The sequence below is a fragment of the Abramis brama genome, assembly GCF_963993115.1.
Source record: "Abramis brama genome assembly, chromosome: 24".
In the NCBI taxonomy this organism is placed as follows: Eukaryota; Metazoa; Chordata; class Actinopteri; order Cypriniformes; family Leuciscidae; genus Abramis; species Abramis brama.
Window position 1 is genome coordinate 23,694,373 of NC_139986.1, and position 21,295 is coordinate 23,715,667.

At 36.5% G+C, this 21,295-nt stretch overlaps 1 protein-coding gene across 2 annotated transcripts; it reads right to left on the reverse strand.

Annotated features, from left to right (window-relative positions):
* Positions 1-39: 39 nt before the first annotated feature.
* On the reverse strand, positions 40-20,094 carry itprid1 (ITPR interacting domain containing 1). 2 transcript variants are annotated; one of them, XM_084103489.1, is made up of 18 exons: positions 19,949-20,094; positions 19,778-19,861; positions 18,315-18,507; positions 18,048-18,096; positions 17,819-17,856; positions 17,140-17,196; positions 9,391-9,439; positions 8,446-8,520; positions 8,152-8,354; positions 6,765-7,231; positions 6,628-6,688; positions 6,075-6,199; positions 3,366-4,244; positions 1,178-1,305; positions 986-1,097; positions 486-767; positions 344-395; positions 40-160 (listed from the first exon to the last, which is right to left on the reverse strand). In XM_084103489.1, exons 3-17 carry the CDS (start codon positions 18,430-18,432, stop codon positions 348-350), a joined length of 2,691 nt encoding a protein of 896 aa, XP_083959615.1. In that variant the 5' UTR covers positions 18,433-18,507; positions 19,778-19,861; positions 19,949-20,094; the 3' UTR covers positions 40-160; positions 344-347. The 2 variants fall into 2 exon arrangements, with proteins under 2 accessions (XP_083959615.1, XP_083959614.1); XM_084103488.1 differs by lacking the exon at positions 19,949-20,094 and having other exon boundaries at positions 19,778-19,919.
* Positions 20,095-21,295: the final 1,201 nt, after the last annotated feature.

Here is a 21,295-nt window from a genome sequence, read left to right on the forward strand (position 1 = left end):
TGTGCGTGCACACATATAAACTCATCTGGACACACGATAATGATTTATATACATGATTCTTTATTAGTTCTGAACTCAAGAGTCAGCACTTCACTTTATAAGTGACTTGCAAAAAACTGATAAGGATCTTCAGGTCTCCATCACTGCATTGGCTGCATTACTACAACAAAACAAAGGAAAGATCAGAAGAATTATCCATTTTGTATTTTGTCTGCATTTAAAACAAAAAATCGAATTAGCTTCAGATCCCATAAAATATTTTGTCTTTTAGTTAAATTTGATCAGATATAGACATTAACAATATCTCATGAAAAATGAGAACTGAACTGAAAATAATGCAAACCTTCTTATTCCAGTGAGTTACTGTTGATTGAATGTTGTAATGAATTTTTCAGCTGAAAGATAAAAGTTCACAGTTAACAACACTAGAATTTTAACCATTGTCAGATCCAATTATTCCGATGAGGGTATAAGATATTTCTTACACTTTTAATAAAAGCTACTAAGTCCAGCCTGTCTGGTTTGCAATTGGCCTCCCACTGGGTTTGACGAGGGAACCGGTGTGGATCTCGACATGCTGCTCTCTGATTCCCATGACAGGTGCAGTGATGATGGACACATCTCTGTGGACTGGACGTCACGGGCAGCAGGCAGCATTGAATAGCCACACTCCTGGTCGAGGTGGGTTCTGAACGGGGTGTATTAGAGGGTGTAATTCGCAGTTGGGTGCACAGCTGTGTCTGTTCATCCATGAGCCGATTCAGCTTCTATAAGCATAACAATACAGGGATAAAAACAAATGCTGTTCGTTGTCCATTCAATACATTTCACTGCTGAAGGATGTTGGTTGGTAACAAAGTGAAAGAGTTCTGCTCTATATTGAAATATTTGGAACATTTTTGTCAATTTCTGTGGCATTTTTGCCCCAAGCCCTAGTTTATTTCCCATAAACCATATATTTAGTGTATATGAGTAGATTAAATACCATTTTGATGCTACCATCATAGTGATGCACCAGATCGGACAGCTGCTCTTCAAGCGTCCCAGCTTCCTGTTTGACAGCTGCTCGTAGCCTCAAAACATCTTCCACTTCCTCACTAAAACACAAATTCAGTTTTAAACACTGCAAAGTACACTATAAAATCAGTGAGATATCCATAGTGACAGTGAAGTTCACCTGTGGGAGACTGACAGAGATCCGAGCACGGATGCTTGTTCCTCTTCTAGTCTTGTTTCAATTTCCGTCAGAACTGTTCGGAACTTCCTCAAACATTTCACCATGTCTTCAAGCTCATCCAGAGAGTACTGGAAAGTGAAAGAGAAGGATATTGTTGGTGGGAGAGATACATTCCATAACCAGTAAAAATGTGGGATTTAAAGGAAGCATAACAGCTGGTTTATTGCTGAAAGCGGGTTAGAACATGTTCAGCACATCTTAACCAAAGCGATCCACCAGTGTTAAATGTGATCATGGTGGTCTACCATGTTGACATTAGTACCATAAGCTGGTAGTCCAACTGGTCAACCAGGGTTACTAAAGTTAAAACCAAGAAAAAAAATTAATTAAGAAAAAATGATATGGACATTATATAGACAAAAAAAACACACACACACAAAATTACTAAAACTCTTTAACTTAAAATGAAAAAGGAAAATATATATTTTTTAAATTAGTGTAAGAGAGGATGTGCATAAAACGTTTTCATGTGTGTGCACTTAAATGCTGTGAAGATTCTGAAGTGGTCGGTGTTCGCTACTGTTTTCCATTACACATGCAAATGAACTATACAAATTCAAATGAACCTCATTAAACATAAGCTGAGCACAAAGCTTTTAATCTCAGATGTTTAAGGGGTAGAAGAGTTTTTCCCAAAATAGAAATGTTTAATCTTAATTTGTTCTTAAAATCAGAGGAAACTCAGAGCGGTAAAGAATGAAATAATTAAATAAATATAATAAATAAATGAGGAGCTCCTCCAACATCAATCAGGATGAGCTTGGTGAAACCACATTTAAAGACAATGGGCCTCATTCATGAAACGGCACAACAAATTTATGTGTAAAAACATATTACAAAAATGGTTACGCAGAACTATATTTGTAAACTGCCTACGTATTGCGAACGCTACATTTTATGTTAAAATGGGTTAAATTATTAGAATTATTTTTGTGCTTCATTTAGCTTTCCTGTTTGTTAAACTCATTAAAGCTTTTATTTTGAAAAAGACACTTTAGTAACAGTGCACTTTATTTTTTTTGCACTCTTTCAGACTGCTCTGTTTACTGGTGTATAAATAGGAGTTGTTTTGTATGCAAGGAGGGAGTGATATTGACGATTTGTTCAGTTCAGTGGTGTTGTACAGAAGTGTAACAGTAAATAAATATTGGTTCTGCTTCTGCATATCGGTTATCGGGCACATAAACATGCACATAATTGGAATCGGTATCGGTTATAAAAAAAACAAAACAATTTCAGTCAATCTCTAATGAACAAAGAATGATTTTCATGAATGAGACCATTGATGCATAAGGACACACCAAGAACAAAATTCTGGCCGATAACGAAAAAACAATAATGATTAACAGTACGTTATGGCTGATAATCAATAAATGAATGGTATTAAAATGCAAACTATTCATAAAATTTTGTGTAAATAAATTAAACGGTTATAAATGTAACAATTAAATTTAGGCATCACATCTTTTAATGTACAGTATTAAAACTGGACATTCTTGTTGCTAAAGAATCCATTTAACAGTGTTATTATAAATATATATATATATATATATATATATATTAAAAGATTCATTTAAGCCAGTGTTAGATGATAAAAATAGGGAAAATGAGCTTGTACTCCGCTCTGCGTCAAGCCTAACAACGCCCCTTAGCTGTTCTAAATCCAATAAAACGGTTACTCCATAAAAATATTCATTTTAATATTTATTTTATTCATAAAATAAACACCAGCAACAAAAAATATAACGTTATAAACACATTTATTCCTCCGCCAAGCAATGTAGTTCTTGCGCAGAACTACAAACGGCAGTTGCGCAGTAATAGTAATGTAATGCGGTCACAGGTGTGTGTTTGTTGAGTAATTTACAACGGCTTTGAACGCGGCTCAACCAATCAGAATCAAGGACTGGAACTATCCGTTTTATAAAATTAAATATTCAATACTTACCAATATTGATATGATAATAAAAATAAAAAAAACAATATCAACCAATAATCAATTTGTTACCTATATATTGAGCATTCCTAATCATTTAAAATGTACAATATACAGCATAATGGGAATTTTCCTCAAACCTGCCTGTCATAGTGTAGGATAATGATTATTTGTAGAGCAACTTCTACTTACAGGCAGACTGGAGGACAGCTCAGGTTGAGGTTTTGCCCAGCTGGTGTCATAGTTGATTTGAGACCCGCAATGGAAACATCGCTGTGTCCCTGCCCACAATGCTCCCTGCAGTTTGTGATCCTCCTCCTCATACGACAGTCCCGTGTCCAGAGATATCGACCGCGTGCGCAAACCTCCAAGATCGCCACAATATTCCACAGAGTTCCACAAGTGAGGAGTAGATGTGTCCACAGATGTGAACGGCGTTTGTGTTGTGGGTGTCTGTGCCGTTCCCGAGTCATTATCCGTGACCACGTCAGACCGGGACCTCCTGGAGAAACTTTCTCTCCTAAGTTTAAGCGCAGTGGGGGAATTGTGTCCAGAAGTATCATCAGAGGTCACGGTTTTGCTCTGGGTAGAGGCCGGATATTCCTGCATCACTTCGAGATTTGTAAAGCTGTCCACCTCGTTTTCCATAACATCTGTCCTCAGATCAGTAGGAGACAAGCGTGAGTTTGTCTCAGCAGATTTCAGTTCCTCAAACAGGGACATGCCTTCCCTATAAACGCGTCGGCCTGGACTTTGTGATCCTTGCGGTCCGTTACGAATTTCAGTCTGATAACCAACAGGATCCATTTGAACAAAGTATGCTAGAGTGTAAACATCATTATTGCTAACTTTACTAATATCCGATGACAAAGAGTATTCTTTTTCAGTCATTATTTTCTTCAATTCTCCCGACTCGGGGTCAAATATATTTCCAGAGTCTGCAGTTTTTCCAGAGTGTGTCGTAGGGGAGTGTTTTTGGTTCTGTTCATATGTGGAGGGATCCTCCGCCTCTCGCTGTTCTGATCTCTTCTGTTGTCCTTCTGTGCTATCTTGTGATATTGCATTCAGCATCTGCAAAAAAGCAGAAAAATCACAGGAAATCAAACAAATATTCATGAACACACCCAAGCATGTGGTAATATCCTTAAAGGGCCTATCCGTGATTCCTGCTTCAGTAGCAACACCAAATGTAACAGCAAAAATAATGAATACAGCAGCTACAGATGTTGTGTCCAAACAGGTTTCATAAACACTCTGTTGTCAGAAAACTCAGCATGGTTTCAGCCAATATTGGTAGGCCGCTCATGATACAGTAAATTGTGACCTTTTTAAAATATGGATGCCATCCCTTATAGAAAAGTAAAGTACTTAGGAGTGATTATCATATTAATTTACCAGGGTATTTACCAAGGTACCTCAAAGAATAGTACCATATTGCATTTATAGATCAATGTGACCAATAAAAATTACTACCTCTCTACCTTTACTGGGTAAAGCTGCTTCAAATAATTTATGCACCACTAGCAATACGAAATGGAATTACACTACCATTAAAACGTTTTAAAAGAAGTCTTTTATACGCTTGCCAAGGCTGAATTTATTTGACTAAAAATATAGTAACGCTCATATGTTAATGTAATCTTTGAACGGAGAAGTAAATAAACTAGGGCTGGGACTCGATTAAAAAAATTAATCTAATTAATTAGAGGCTTTGTAATTAATTAATCGAAATTAATCGCATTTTAATTGCATATAAATTAGGGCTGTCAATCAATTAAAAATAATTGTGTTGAACATGTTATTGAAATAATGTTCAAATGTTTAAAGGGTGAGCATTGAAATAATTGTGCCTAGCAAATAATCAATACAATACAATTGAACATTATTAAATTTTTTAACATTATTAAATTATGCATTTAATGTTAAACATTCAATTATAAGCATTATTTACACTTGCTTTACAGGTTTTTAACATTACTTCGAAAATGCTGCAATTTAAAGTTTGAGATGTTTTTCATCTGTTTTAGAAAGTATTTTTAGACTTTTGTTTTTTCAGAATAAAACTTGTTTTACAATCTTGAGCATGTGTTATATTTTTATTAAATGTGTTTAATTAAGCCATTGCTGCAAGTAATTTGACCGTTAACAATATTTTAGTGTAGCCTACAGTTAATCACAAATTCAGTCAGCATTGTCATGACTCATGTTCCAACTGCAAACTAGGTTGTAATTTAATGTACAATTGTATTATCCCATGATGAAAGGTAAGACGGTGAAACAACGTCACGATATCAACGTTGATTCAATTTGCAAAACCGAAGCATAATTCAACATTGGTTCAACGTCGACATACAATCTTTATTCACCCATATTGAAAGAAGAGACGGTGAAACAACGCCACGAAATCAACAATGAAACAACGTCACGACATCAACGGTGAAACAACGTCACGATTTCAACGTTGATTCGTTTTGCACAATCGAAACATAATCCAACATTGATTCGACCTTGGTCCCTTACGTTCACCGGTGAATCAACGTTGAAATGCCGGCTGTTTTTTTTTTTATAAGTAAATGTTCCAATCAATGATCCAGGCAGCGCCAGCGCGTTCTCGTCTCCCTCCTTCATTTTACAGTCGAATGGTGGCTAGAACGGCTCCAGGTTCAAAGGTCAAGAACGGATTAATCTGCGTTATTTTTTTTAACGCGTTATTTTTTCTCAGATTAATTAATCGAAATTAACGCGTTATTGTCACAGCCCTAAAATAAACATATTGGCTTGCTGTCCTTGGTGGAGGGCAACACAATGGCAGATAAAAACTACTCGATCGCACCACCATTAATACAGATTCTTGAACCCTCTGCAGTATGTAAAGAAAGAGCGAGCTGAAACATGTCTTACCTTCATGAGCTCTGGTCCAGGGTTGTTCTGCTGGGACAGCGCAGGTATGAAGGGCTCCTCTAGGAAGCCACTGCTGTCAGACTGACAGCTGTTTGTTCTCATCACGTAAGACCCGATTCGTTCACCTACACGGAACCAAGAGCCATTAGCATGTGCCACATATCACAAGCGTTCAGAAGGACACTAAAGCCTCTTGATCAGACTAAACAAACAAGATAATTTTTCCACAGAACTGAGGTGAACATTACATCAACTGTCCAGCATGTAACCTATTACACACATGAAAATGACTGAGCAATTTCATGAGTCATTTGCCTAATATCAGAAATGGAAATGGTTCCATGTAAATGATTTGAACCCACAGTGGCTTTAAAAACCTTTCGCTTTTCAAGAAGTAAAAGGAACATCTCAAATGAAAGTTTATGTTTGTGTATGTAAGTAAACACTCACCACTACAATTTCAGGGTGGTTGCTAAGGTGTTCTAAGTGGTTGTGAGCATTTTACTATGCAGTTTTAGAGTTTTTAAAAAAAAATGTTTAAAAAAACATGCACCTCCAGGATCCACTGGGCCATTGCAGCTTCCAGGAATGCTTCCTTCATCAAAACTCTGGATCTGGAAAACAGCCATCAACATTAGAAAAGGAACAATGTGTAAGTACATACAGAGGATATCACTGCAGACTTAATACCTCTTCCAGCTCGAAAGATTCAATAGGTTGTTGCAGACTTCCCTCAGTTGAAGGGACAAAGTCAAGTTTCTGAAGATCTGATGTTCCTCTTGCTGTCGGGCTGTTTAGAACCGGCTCAGCTGCCTCCGAATTATCACTCTGCTCCTCTTTTAGAGGGAAGAGATTATTGTCCGACATCCTTGTGCGTTTTGAAGGGTTCCTTTTATCTGCTTTTGGTGTGCCAGTGGATTCTGGGCCGGATGGGGCTGAGGAGGTCACGGGAGGGATGGTGTGCTGGTCCTGTGACGTTTGGGCTTGTCTGAGGCTCTTTTTGGAGGCTCTACGCAGAATCATGGCCATGCGTTTTCTCCTCTCCCGGGCCTCTGCAGACATCTGGGAAGTTGTAGATGTGTCTGCATCCTGAGCACCAACCAGAGAGGAGAACGTTGTCGTGACCTGTTGAAGAACCTCGAGCTGTCTGAACCTATCTGAACGCCGAAAGGAAGAGAGATAGAGAGCTTCAAGATTCTTGACTTGCATAAAACTCTGCTTATCAGACTTTAAACATATTGTAGCTACACAGGAAATGACTGGCAGTTTTAGTTTTGCCATTTCACAAATTTAAACCACTTTCAACTTCCTAAATAGCTATGAATTCTTAAAAATAAAAGTTTCAAAGGGGGGTTTTGCAGTGAGGCCAAAGAAGAACCATTTTGGTTTCCCAAAGAACCTTTCAGTGAACAGTTCTTAAAATAACCATTTGTTTTCTTTGTAGAACATTTCATAATACTAAAAACACCTTTTACAGTAAAAAAAAAGAAGAACCATTTGTGCATTGAAAAGGTTACATGGATGTTAAAGGATCTTCTTCAACCTTTATTTTTGAGAGTGTGGATATAAAGAACAGATATTTAAAAGGTTAATTCACTCCAAAAAATATGTAAGACTTTATTTCTTCTATGGAACACAAAAAGAGACATTTTAATTGACATTTTTGCCAAGATTTTACAATTAATTAGAACTGGAGATTTCAAGCTTCAAAAAGTATGAAAAAGCACCATAAAAGCATCATTTAAAAAGTGGTCTAGCTTGTGCACTATAATCCAAGTCTTTTAAGGCTTGTTTCTTAAACAAAACTAATGTATGACTTCAGAAGACTTTGAATATATAGCGAAAACAAGTCATATACTGTAGCTACTTTTGTGATGCCCCCCTCCCCCTCCCCCTCCCCCTTTTCATTCACTTTCATTATACACAACAAATGGCCTGGATATTATTCAGAAATTACATGGAAATTCCTATTCAGAATTCCACGGAAGAAAGAAAGTCATATGGGTTGGGAACAATATGAGGTTGAGTAAATAACTCATTATTCCATTTTTGTGTGAACTTGAGGAAACTTGCTTACTCCTGACATCCGGATTTTCAACATCCATTCGGTTCTGCTGAGCTTCCAGAAAGAGCTGATAGCTAATGCCACGAGCGCTGGACTTGTAATTGAGGAATCGGGCCGGGATTCTCCCAGTGATGTCGGGCTCCTCAGTGCCAAAACCCAAATCTAGCAACAATTCTTCAGGGTCATCTTTTAGTACGTTCAACACGTCCATTACACTACAAAAAAACAACAACATTAGTATGAATATCAATAAACCAAAGTCTTAAAGTGAATGACAGGTGGGGAAGGAGGTTGAGGAATTCTGACCTGACATCGGATGGTATCGAGACAGTCGATGCAAAACTGTTCCACCTGGACAGACCAGGAGAATCTAGAGATGACCTGTGAGTGGATGATATCAGCAAACATCAAGTAATGAAACCAAACACTGCTGACCAGCCCTTCCTACACATCCATATCCTTCTTCATGCTTTCCTCCGCCTCACCCATTTCCGGTTGGAATCGTTTTTCTCCTGCCTCATTGCCTCATCAGTGACATTCCACCTCATGCAAACCAGCCCAGCAACCCATGTGGTGGCATGTCAACAAATCAGCATTTGCATGGGAAATATGACTTAGGTTTCTGGCAGGTGTCTGAACAAGCCTACATCACGCACATATACACACTTAAAAAAGTACTTTGTCTGATATATAGTATATATAAACACATGTACATAGTACATATTCATATAGCAAATGTACCACTTAAGGCAATTTCCCACACATTGGTGTAACACCGATATACAATGTATATATCTATATAATGAACAGTGGAGGTGACAGTGCTGTTACAAAATAGAAAGAGTTCTTAATTCTTTATTAAATTTAATAAAAATGTTCTGAAATTAATAAGACAAAACTTATAACTAGGAATACACATTATATCAGTACCATAATGGATATTTAAAATTGCGCATTTATTCTATTTTTATGTTTAGATTTATTACCTTTGCTCTTATCTAACACTCACTTTAAAGTTAATGTTTGAAACATGAATAATTTAATAATACTGTTAAATGTCACCTTTAGCAAATCCCAAAATGAATATCCAAAACTGTAAAATTGTGTGAAAACAATTGTATTTAGTTTTTATAGTTTTTATTTAAACAAAATAGTATAAGATTTTCAGATCCAAGTTTTGTCAAGTCAAAGTTATTCAAGTTACAAATGGAAAGTGCTCAATAAAACAGTGAATATTAAATGTGTTCTTACCTCAAAATATCTTGTACATTCCTGAGAGAGCGTTTGCCATATAAAGATGCTGCATCAAACACAGAAACAGAGTTCATTTAAAGATGGAAAACATATGCGTTTTCAATTAAACCCCTCCAGACTGATGTTCAGTTACTATATTAGGTCAATATTCTTCATTGTTGTTTTGATGTTCCTGTCTTCTCATAAACAACTGTACAGAAGACTTCAGCATGTTGCCAGGGTCACACCAATGTCTTCTTAAAAGAGGACCCGGATCCAAAGTACCCAATTTATTTTCCTAAACCAGCATCTTTGTTAAATCCCTGCTGATTCCGAAGAGAAACAGTCCATTCTGTCCTGTACCTTTCATTGAATCTGTGTTATGAAACCAAAGCACCTCAGTCCCTAGAAAGGGAGTGTCTGACAGCACAACTGACTGAACATGAACAAGAAATTCATATAATTCATAGGAGGCAACCAACTTTTCTTAGAAAGAAAAGAGAGACAAACAACAACAGACAAGAGTCAAGACAATCCCTACAAAGTGACCCTGACAAAGAAGACAGAACCCAGGACAGAAAACATCACTCTAAGAAGAAAGACAGAACCCTGAAGAGAGACAGCACACTGAGCGGAAAGAAAACAATTATAGGTGGTCGACATGAATATGAACATTCAGAAATGTTAACAGATATGAGGACTGTCTGGCAAGCAAGCAAACAAATGCATTTGGGATTGCAATTTATTGTCGTGGACCCGGATACAAAGTGCCCAACTTATTTTCCTAAACCAGCATCTTTGTTAAATCCCTGCTGATTCCGAAGAGAAACAGTCCATTCTATCCTGTACCTTTCATTGAATCTGTGTTATGAAACCAAAGCACCTCAGTCCCTAGAAAGGGAGTGTCTGACAGCGCAACTGACTTAACATGAACAAGAAATTCATAAGAGGCAACCAACTTTTCTTAGAAAGAAAAGAGCAGCCTGATCTCATTGTTAATGCGTAGGTATTAATACGTAATTTTCAAAGAAAGAAAACGTACTTTTTTGTACGTTTGGATATATGCTGAAACGTATAATATGGACGTATCTGCAACGTTTAAACGTAACATTATTACGTTTTTTAGCTGTAAAAACGTAATAATGTTACGTTTAAACGTTGCTGCAGTAACTATTTACGAATATTTCATATCATAAAGATATCTGTATAATTTCCTTTTTACCATTTTATAGATTATAAATGTAAGATCCCTTACCCCTACTCCCACACCTAAACATACCCATTTTATAGACAATATTAAAAGGATAAAACGTAATGGACAGATATGTGTAGGGAAATGGAAGTTTTATTAACAATATAGCATTCAAAAATAGTTTGAGCCACTAATCCTACCCCTACCCCTACCCCTAACAATTTCTTAAAACTACGAAGGCTACAATTATTAAGAAAAACAACAGACAGACACGTATAATCACAATAATTTATTTATTGAGAAAATGTCAAAACCGGTACCAAAAGTCGTTCACATGACGATGTGTCGCAGTCCTCTCTGGCAGTATAATAGTTTTGTATGAGGTAACGTTACAGAGCAGAATTTAAATTATTAATTAGTGATGGGCGGATCGATCCTGAAGTATCGATACTTCGATACTGACGTGGTATCGAAAAGGATCGATCCTCACATAAAAATATCGATCCAAATGTGTGTTTTTTTTCCAGTAATGTTTTTTATTAATTTAGCACGCAATTTAGTTAGTAAAATAAGTTTCTAAGTTGAAAAATAAGCGAATGTTAGCGGATAATTGTGTAGGATAGAACTTTTTCTCCTAGTCATCTGGATACAAGACGAAACCAATCAATCACAGAGAGCGTGATCGGGAGTTATTTCGCAATAAACAAACCAAAAGTGTAGGGGTACATAACAGTTCAAAATGTTGACGTCAGTAAAATTTGTTTACTGAAATTAATATTTTTATTCAACAAGGATCGATGCATTAAATTAATCAAAAGTGACAGTCAAGGGTTTTTACACTGTTAAAAAAAAATCTACTTCATAAATGCTGTTCTTTGAACTTTGTTCATCAAATAATTCTGCATAAATGTATCATGGTTTCCACAAAAATATGAAACTGTTTTCAACATTGATAATAATAAGAAATGTTTCCTGAGCAGCAAATCAGCATATTAAAATTAATTCTCATCATGACTGGAGTAATGATGCCGAAAATTCAGCTTTGATCACATGAATAAATTACAGTTTACTATGGCATAGAAAACAGATAGCCCATGTTAAATTGTAATATTACAGTTTTTACTGTATTTTTGATCAAATTAATGCAGAAGAGAATTAAAAATGTTACAGGCCCCAAACTTTTGAACAGTAGGCTAGTACTAGTAGGCTAATACTATAATTAGGGTAGTTTTGTAAAAGTCACTGACTAATTACAGTCGAGTTGACAGCACAAATCACAAAATATTTAGGCCTAGTAGTCATGAAAACGTATTCAGATTTAGCATATTAATGATGCATTCACCTCATAAATCATGACACACTGCTCTAGCACAGGAAAGTGCATACAAGTTCAAGTGCATGCTTTTAAAATAAAAAAGTATTGGTATCGGTATCGATATCGGCGATACTGGCCCTGTATTTACTTGGTATCGGATCGATGCCGAAATTTGCAGTATCGCCCATCACTATTATTAATCCATGAAAATGTTAATCCGGTTTCGGTTCGCTGTTCGCTCTGTGAAGGCGCGCGCGCATCTCTGTTTCAAATGTAGCACACCAACTTAAACACGGCATGTCGCAATCTGTGACGAAGCATGCGAGAGCCAATGAGCGTTTGATATTACTGCCGTAAAACATGTCGTAACGCTTCGGGCGCAATTTTTGAATTTGAATTCACTACGAGCGCGGGATTTGACGTTTACGGTCTGCTGAGAATGGAGATGAAGATCACTGGATAAAGGGCTGAAATTAGATCGGTTTCTTGCAAACAACGTATGGATTCTAAAGATTTGGATTACATTAAGCTAATAAAATTGATGTCTTTTGTGAATTGATGTTGTGTTTTAGTGTATTATGGGTCTATAGGAGAAAATTGCCATGCTGAAATGTGTGTGTGTGTGTGTGTGAGAGAGAGAGAGAGTCGCGGGCGCGATCGAACAGTGGAAACAATGTTGTTTTTGTATGTTTTTAATATCTCGTCATTTTGTTCATACAGGACATAATTCAAACTGCAAAGTGTTAACTTTTATTTGTGTACACTCGCAATAAAAAACAACAAATTCTTGCGTGTTTTGAGGGAGTTTCTTTCCTGTTTATCCTCGCCAGCCATAACCTCCGTCGTTGTTCTGACAAAAGCTTAGTCTTCTCACATTCATGAAGTCTAATGACGGGTATACTGTAAAATCCAAATTTAACTGAACCTCCGACACGATTTAAACATCCATTGACCCAGCAGGAGATCACCATTTTCACTTTTTATCACGAAATTAACTCGCTTCAGCTTCTTCTACCATTGTTCTGCCCACAGAAATGGCGCCGGGTCGGCAAATGCCCGTATGTTGTGACGTCATGTGGGAACTATGTATACATAAAGTAATACATCCTTTCCATTCAATGTTTGGACCGCAACAATAGAATAGGCCTACTATTAAAAAAAAGTTTAGCTTTTAACACCTTTTACATGACACTAAAAACTACCACTAAAATAAAAAATCTACTACACTATTTCAGTAAAAAAAAAAAAACATTTCAATCCTCCTGATGTTCTCTTGTAGCCTATAATTTCTTTATGTGGGCCCTTTATTTGACACAGACACGTACGTGCCAGCTTTGCAGTTCAAGCATTCTGCTTTACACGGATCCCGACCGAAACGAAAACACGGGAATTTTCTCTGTAAATCATCTGTGAATTTACATTTGGGCTTTTTTTTAACGCTGTTAGCTACTTACATATAAACTGAAGCGTCGACCGTCGAGTCCTGGTCGAGTCACGCTGCTAAAATTGAAATTCTGTGTCTGTGAACTTAAAGTCCGCCTACTTTGATTTGATTGGTCATTTCAAATATTCTGACATTGACGAGCAGTGTGACAGACCAATGAGGCTGAGATGAACAGTGAACACACACACACACACACACACAGGCCTCTGTCTGTATTCTGACGCGCGCTCTGCTTGCCGCTGCGGATTGAAGAACGCGCTGATTATAACAAGACGGGGCGAAGCCGAAGTCGGTTTCATATGTTTTGTGTGCAAAGGCAAGCATGTATTTAAAGTACACGCTTAATGGCCCAATGAAAAATAATGAAAACCAGGACATTTTCACCACTTTACAAAAAACAGACAGGACAGCCAGGACAGGACGTGAAAACAGGACATGTCCTGGGAAAACAGGACGGTTGGTCACCCTAGTTTAACACCATAATCCTCCGAAACGAGTTTGCAGCAGAAGGCACGAACAGAGCGAAATGTTATCAAGTTATTTATGAGTAGCCTAACGTTATTATATGAGTAACGTTAAACTGTATTAATAAATGCGACTGAAACTGTAATTAATAAGACAAGTGAATGCAATAGAGTCAAAACATTAATGCCACGATTTGAATATGCATAAGTTAAATAGGAATACGTACAAATTTGTACGTCGGTAAAGTTGTTTATACGTAAATAAATTACGTTTTTGTGCTGTCAATACGTACATTTTATACGTTTTAGTGCTGTAAATACGTCAGTATTATACGTTTCTGTGTGTATAAAACGTAAATATGTACGTATGGTAGAACTACACTTTACGTAAAAATACACACGTATTCTCATGAGATCACGTTGCAAAGAGAGACAAACAACAACAGACAAGAGTCAAGACACCCCCTACAAAGTGACCCTGACAAAGAAGACAGAACCCAGGACAGAAAACATCACTCTAAGAAGAAAGACAGAACCCTGAAGAGAGACAGCACACTGAGCGGAAAGAAAACAATTATAGGTGGTCGACGTGAATATGAACATTCAGAAATGTTAACAGATATGAGGATTGTCTGGCAAGCAAGCAAACAAATGCATTTGGGATTGCAATTTATTGCATGCTAATGTATCTTATATTTTCAGTCACTGTATCCTACTGTATTAGACTATTTATAGTATTCTGCATTTTTATCTTAAATTGCTGCATGAGGAAGTCAAGCAAGAATGTAAATGTCTGAATAGATTTTGTCCTATTTGAGCTAAAGATACATTTCCATGTGAGTGGACAAAGATTTTAAACTTCTCTTTGGAAAAGTATTTCTCAGTACTAGGGAAAAATACCTCTAGAATCTTATCTGCGATTTACAGTATGTCAGAACATGTCAGAGCTTAACTTCATAAAAGAGATTTCTGTAACAGTGTCTGAAGTGAAAGGTCAGCTCAAGGTTAACCTCTTCAGATTTTCCTAACACCTCATTGTGTGTGCCTATAGAGGATACGAGGAACATGAATGGGAAGGCTTAGCGTATAGTAGGACATGTACTTGCATTAACATCAGTGTTTGTATAGCGCTTATAAAATAAAGGCAATAGTGTGCATGGCTTTTTTAAGTAGAATTAATCTACTTAAAGCTGCAGTCCGTAGTTTTTTCCTCTTTGTCGCCATCTCTGTTTGAAATCTGCAATTGCAGTTAATCGCGGAATTATCAACTTTACGTGGGTTGAGTCTCGGCACGGCACAGCACGTATGAATCCAATGTTTCCAATGTGCGGCTGTCAGTCACAGCGTCGGTGTGGATACTGTCATTCGGAATCACAGATTCCACTTTTTGGAAGTGTGACCAACATAAGAATTTTCACCGGAAAATGTCATCTGAACAAGTAACATCCACTTTTGTTCTGACCAACTGAGGGAAAAAAAGCATTGCAGTAAATCGTGCTGATTAAATCTAACAATCGCTTATCATATCACGTCAAACCGTGCAAATTATACTTTTGTTCTCAAATTGTTAATGTTAACAACATCAGCATTGCGTGACTACATTTAATGCCCCTCCGATATTTGTCCTTGTTTTTTCATGGGCCCGTTGCATTCTCTTTTTTTCTGTAGCCACTCCGAAGTCTTTTGCATTTTACAATGGGTGAATCTCCAGTTGTCACTGGTGATTGTCGTTTGAACCTTTCTGGATCCGCCATCAAATTGATAAGTTTAATTATATCAAGTGCTGTGAGAAAAGGCTATAAATCTCCACCTTCAGCATCCTCACACTCATAGCCTACTAGCCGAGACTCCTTCTTTATGTGTACAGATGTGACGTAATGACGCAAAGACATGCTCGAATTTCCCGTGGAAATCCACCAGTACCACTGGAATTAAAAACATTTTTACAATCTTACCGTTTTGAATCGAGCTAAGGCAAGCAGAGAGTTTTGAACACTGGCTGGTTATGCACTTGCTCCAAAAATTATTTTGAATAATCTTTAACCCAAAAAAGTTACGGACTGCAGCTTTAATCTAAATGTCTTGACTAAACTTAATGTCAAGTTGCTGTGATGTAATATATAACAATTATTATAATTAATATGTAGATTACATAACAGTTAAGTTGTTTCAACTTAAAAGGAGTTCAAAAGGATCCATTTATTTGTTTTTATTATGTATGTAATATCTTGTTTTCTCTATGTGCATGTCATTAAGAGCAAAGTGATTGTGGTCTTAAACTAGTGAGATGTGAATACCCATCACATGAACACTCATGAGACATAAAAAAACACACTCTTAAAATGTTTCAATGCCTGCAGAGCTCAAGACTTAAAGGTAAAAATCATTCAAATCAAAAACTGATCATTATAGGTACAGGAACAAACAAGTCATGATTGTCACATGACATCAAGTTGCTAAATGTAAGAAAATTAACAAACCGCATAAATGAAAACGGCAAACAGTCAAACAATGCAACCTTGAATATTCATGCCCCAGCATGCTGGGAAAAGAGTGACTAGGACTGAATTACGAAATACAATTTTCATGTAGGCTTATTTAAACTAAAAACTGCATACATCTAACTCACCTGGTGTATTTATCGTCTCTTAAAAATAAAAATATAGGAAAGCTGCACTGAGATGAATTACTTGATTTTGTGAAAGTATAGTATCAGAATAACAAGTTAACAAAAACACTACATCTTGGGTTATCTTTCCTGCATTACTATCTTGATCTAAGCATCGTATTTGCAGTGTATCTATAACCAACTTTGAAAAATCAAGGGAACTTGATAAGAATATTTTTTAGGCCCCTAAAAGCTAACTCTAAAATCTGATAGGACTCGTTGATCTGATAGGGCGGTTTTCTTCACAGACCTATATGGAGGTTGATCCACGAACATGTCGTACTTGCGTAAATCATGTTAAAGTAAAGATCACGTCTTTCTCTGCTTTATCTACTCCTTATCTTTTCTGTGTAACTGGAAACAATGCAGTAGCAGATTAAGTTTCCTGAAGCAGAAGACAGCAGGCACTGGATTGTCTCACTCTTTCCCAGTGTTTGTGTTTGAAAGTATGGAAAGGTTTGCCATGTTTAAAATCCAGGGTTAGCACAGGCCTTCTGAATAGTTCAATGTATTCAAAGAAACAGACGCACAAACCCATATGCCATTGTATGCTCCATATTTTTATTAAGAATAACTCAAACCTTGACGCCAAACAGTGTCACTCATTCACATCGCACATATGTCTCCTTTCAGCCGCGTATTTAGTTTAACCGATCCGAGCAACACAAAACAGGGAATGCTTACCTTCAACTCCCAGTGCCAGATCATCTTCTCCGCTCGCATTTCTCCTTATAGTCTTCACTGAAAGCAAAGCAATGTGTTTTACGATAAAGTATTTACAGAGCTTACAAAAGTGAAAAAAATAAGTCACCTGCTAAACCTATTATAATTATAATGATATATCCTGCAGAACAGAACATTTAGAGCTCCAGGGTTAAACGGGCTTTCACAAGATCATTCTGTTCTTTGAGCATTTAACACATTTATCAAACAGTCTACTAAATTGAAATAGACAGCAACTATCAGACTACAGAACACTACATAATCAGACTACAGTTACTTTTGTGAGACCCAACTGGATTTACTCAAATCTTTTCTCAACATAATCAACACATTATTTATTATTTGAATTATCACTCAGTGATATGGATTTTTTATAATATTAATAATCAATTGGCAATCACCATCGCACACCTGCAGGTGATAGGTGCGTGGGAAAAAAGACCAAAAGGGTAGGTCAACAATAAAACAACATAATATATTTAAAATATATTATATTATAATAAGTATAATGTATATTCATATATAATGTAAAATAACTACATAACACAATGGCAATCTCAGAAAATAAAAGATATACTGTGCGTATATATATATATTTATTTATTTATTTATGTATATATATGTGTGTGTGTAATCTCACCTTCCGTCTCCAGGACAACCTCTGGTCTCGAACCGTCCCTTAAACAAGGAAGTCGAGCTGTATTAGTAACCACATCACTAGGAGGAAACGCTTTAAAGAATATAATGTGGGAAGAAATTCAAATGACATCAACAGATCGCACAATGGCACAGCTGAAACGCTTTGAGAGAGGATTTATCCCAAAATAAAGCCAAAATGAAGGAGAAATAAACACTTGTGAGATTCTTACTCTGAGATTGTCGTGAGCCAGCGCTCTACGCTGTCTTCATCACACTTCCCTGTTCAAAACAAAGAGGAGAAACATTCACCTTGCTCCAGAAACAGAAAAAAAAAGTATCTCTGAGTTCTGGATGATCCACTGAATTACAGAGCTCCAGGGTTACATGGGCGTTTCCTGCACTGCTTTGCATTTTCTGTGAAGATGCGTGAGTGATCCATGGAAATGCGATTTTAACAACACTGACAAAAACTAACATCTAACAAGCAAACATCTTACTTGTGTCAGAATTGATAATCGGAACGATCTCACATTGATCCGTCTTCCATCTAACCCGTGAGGTCTGTAGAATAGCTCTTCTGGCTGCAGATTTACTGGTAGACATCGCTGCGGTCATGAGGTCCACTCCATTCAAAAACAACCACGGTAGTGAGCAGACACCTCATTACGAGCTCATTTTCATGGGCAAACACTAAAAGAAACAAATACATTTAACTCCAAGATGAGAGTCAGGGAAAAAAGGTGTTTGGTTTCATATTTATATTCATAATCATATTATTCATTCATGCTACATTATTTAAATTACCTGTGTGTGTATATATAGGACTTTCCTAAACACCTGTTCGTTTCTGTGCACTGCAAAACGTTCCTAATCCACGAGGCCATTGCACAATCAAAACATATCCAATTTGATGTAATTTGATCTAACAAGGTTGCAGGTTTAGCTAACGAGAATCCCTGAAACCATCACATTTGAAGACAGAAGACTTGTGACTTTGATTAAGTTTTGTTTGAGGTGAATAAATGATCAGTTATTCAGTATCTTGTTAAGCAAAAGGATTTTTGTCATTTAAAGCTTCCTTGTTGTTGGGCCTAATGTGCCGGGACTAACATTGCAAAATGTGCATTAAAACACTAAGGCCCGGTTTCACAGACAGGGTTTAAATTAATCCAGGATTAGGCCTTAGTTCAATTAGGACATTTAAGTAGCTTTTCTAAACATGCCTTAGAAAATAAATATTACTGGTGTTCATCTTGATTCTTGAGACAAAACAATGGCACTGATATATTTTAAGATATTTCAGTTAAAACAGCTCAATCATACATTTTAGTCCAGGACTAGGCTTAAGCCTTGTATGTAAAACCAGAGGTAAAATCTAAATAATACAAGAGTCTTATTTAATATTAAATGGTGACATTATGTATAATAAAATGGTTTTTAAAAAAGCTTGATAGACAGATTATATAGGTATATATTAATAATTTATGTTATATTTAAATATAATACTTTCCCTTTCAGTACATTGCTATAAGACCGATGCCCAATGCTGTTCCTGAAGATCGTATTAGCTGGTTCAGGTGTGTTTGATGAGGGTTGGAGATGAAATATAATGGAAGGTTGATCTCGAGGAACAGGACTGGGCACCCCAATAATTATAGTCATAAATATGCTGTCAAAAGTAAAACAAAAAGCTCCGCAAGCAAACCGTTGAATAAATTCTTCCCACACTAAACAAGTCTACCAACCTTGCTTTTTACATAACGTATAATGAAAACAGCGCAATCAGGTTTTTCATAACAAAAATGTAAGACAAATTCTAATAAATTTCGTGAAACCACGAAACGTGTGAAAATTAGTTACTATTTTGGAACTAATATCGATTTTTAAACAATCATATGATCAGCAAAGACTATTAAGTTAGCTAAATATAAAGATGTGACACACACACACACACACTCACCTGCGCTTCAACGGAGGAGACCCAAACTGAGCAGCTGCCACAGCACGCCTGCTTCAATGTGTCTTATCACTATATCAACCCGAGCTAAAAACAGAAACACGGTTCTAATCTGGTCCACATCAAGAGGAAAAAGCAGAACGCGTATGCAAATAAAGTGCAAGGAAAAACAACCTGAAGCACAAAGCCGATGTGTGAACGCGCGGTCGTCGAGCTCTGCTTTAATCCAGATGAATATTCACAATGTAAGACTGAAAGAGGAATCGAGCTTCAGCTTTTGAGCGCTGCTGCATGCAGAAACATGATATTTGTTGCCTAACCTGTTCGTTCAAAGGAAGTTTGTGCAATTTCACAGAACTGATAAATACAGGAAACCTCTACCTGTAAATGTGTGAGGAGGAGTTTTCATACAAAACAATCCACATAGGCTATAAGAGTGATTATTTATAAATACTGATGTATTTTAAAGGTTAGGCGAGAATTTAAAGTGCAAATTTATATATTATGCGTTCTGTTTATTGTTCTTTGTAGCCTATGCTGTGTGCATGTACAAATTTAGACTTTTACATTTAGACACTTAAAATGCGCGAATTTCACTATAGCCTATGATATTTATTATTATTATTGTTATTATATATTGTATTTCTATGTATTTATTAGCGTTTTGCATTATTAAGCGTTGCCATTCAGACTTCCCTTTTATTAAATGTTGGCTATATGGTAGGCTATATGTTATATCAACTTGACTTGACTGCAGTTCTGTGTGTGAATCACTAGATGTCACTAAAGGTCAGAAATAAGAAAACCATTCCTCCATTCTCAATAATGAATGCCACCACTCATAATTAAGCTATAAAAATGTGCGGCAGTTTTTTCCCCAGGATAAAAGGTGGAAACTAGATCATTTCTCTGTGTGAATTAATATTCTGTGCACACTATGGACCAGTAAACTATTCATAAACAACTAGGTAGGTGACTGGCACAGATTGGGCTGCATTATGGATGTGGCAGAACACTGTTTATTTGAATGTTTTGTCAAAGAAACCCAATCACTTTTAGACGTTATAAAATAAATTATAACGTCTAAAAGTTTCACATAAACAAGTATTGTTTACTGTTTCACCTATTTAATGTTCTCAGAACATATTCTGTTAAAAAAAAAAAAAAAACACTCCACACAGGCTTTTGCTCAATAACTTTTAATCTACTTGTGTTTTGGTGGTTTTTAGCAGATGCATGAAGTCCGTTCTCCTCAAGTTTGCACAGGTGTCCTTGCAGAGTAATCATGTGTAGTTCATCACATTAAATATGAACATGGCCCAATAACGATGGTTAAAGTGTCACACAAAGTGTCAAAAGACTTTCTGTCTTTATTTTGGTGTGTGTGTCCTGGTAAACCCTACATTATGGGGACAAAGATGGCAATATCTGAAATCCTTGTCCTTGTGGGGACAGGAAAACAGCTTATAAATAATATTAAGTGAGTTTTTTTACTGTTTTTTTTATTTTTTATGAAGTTTT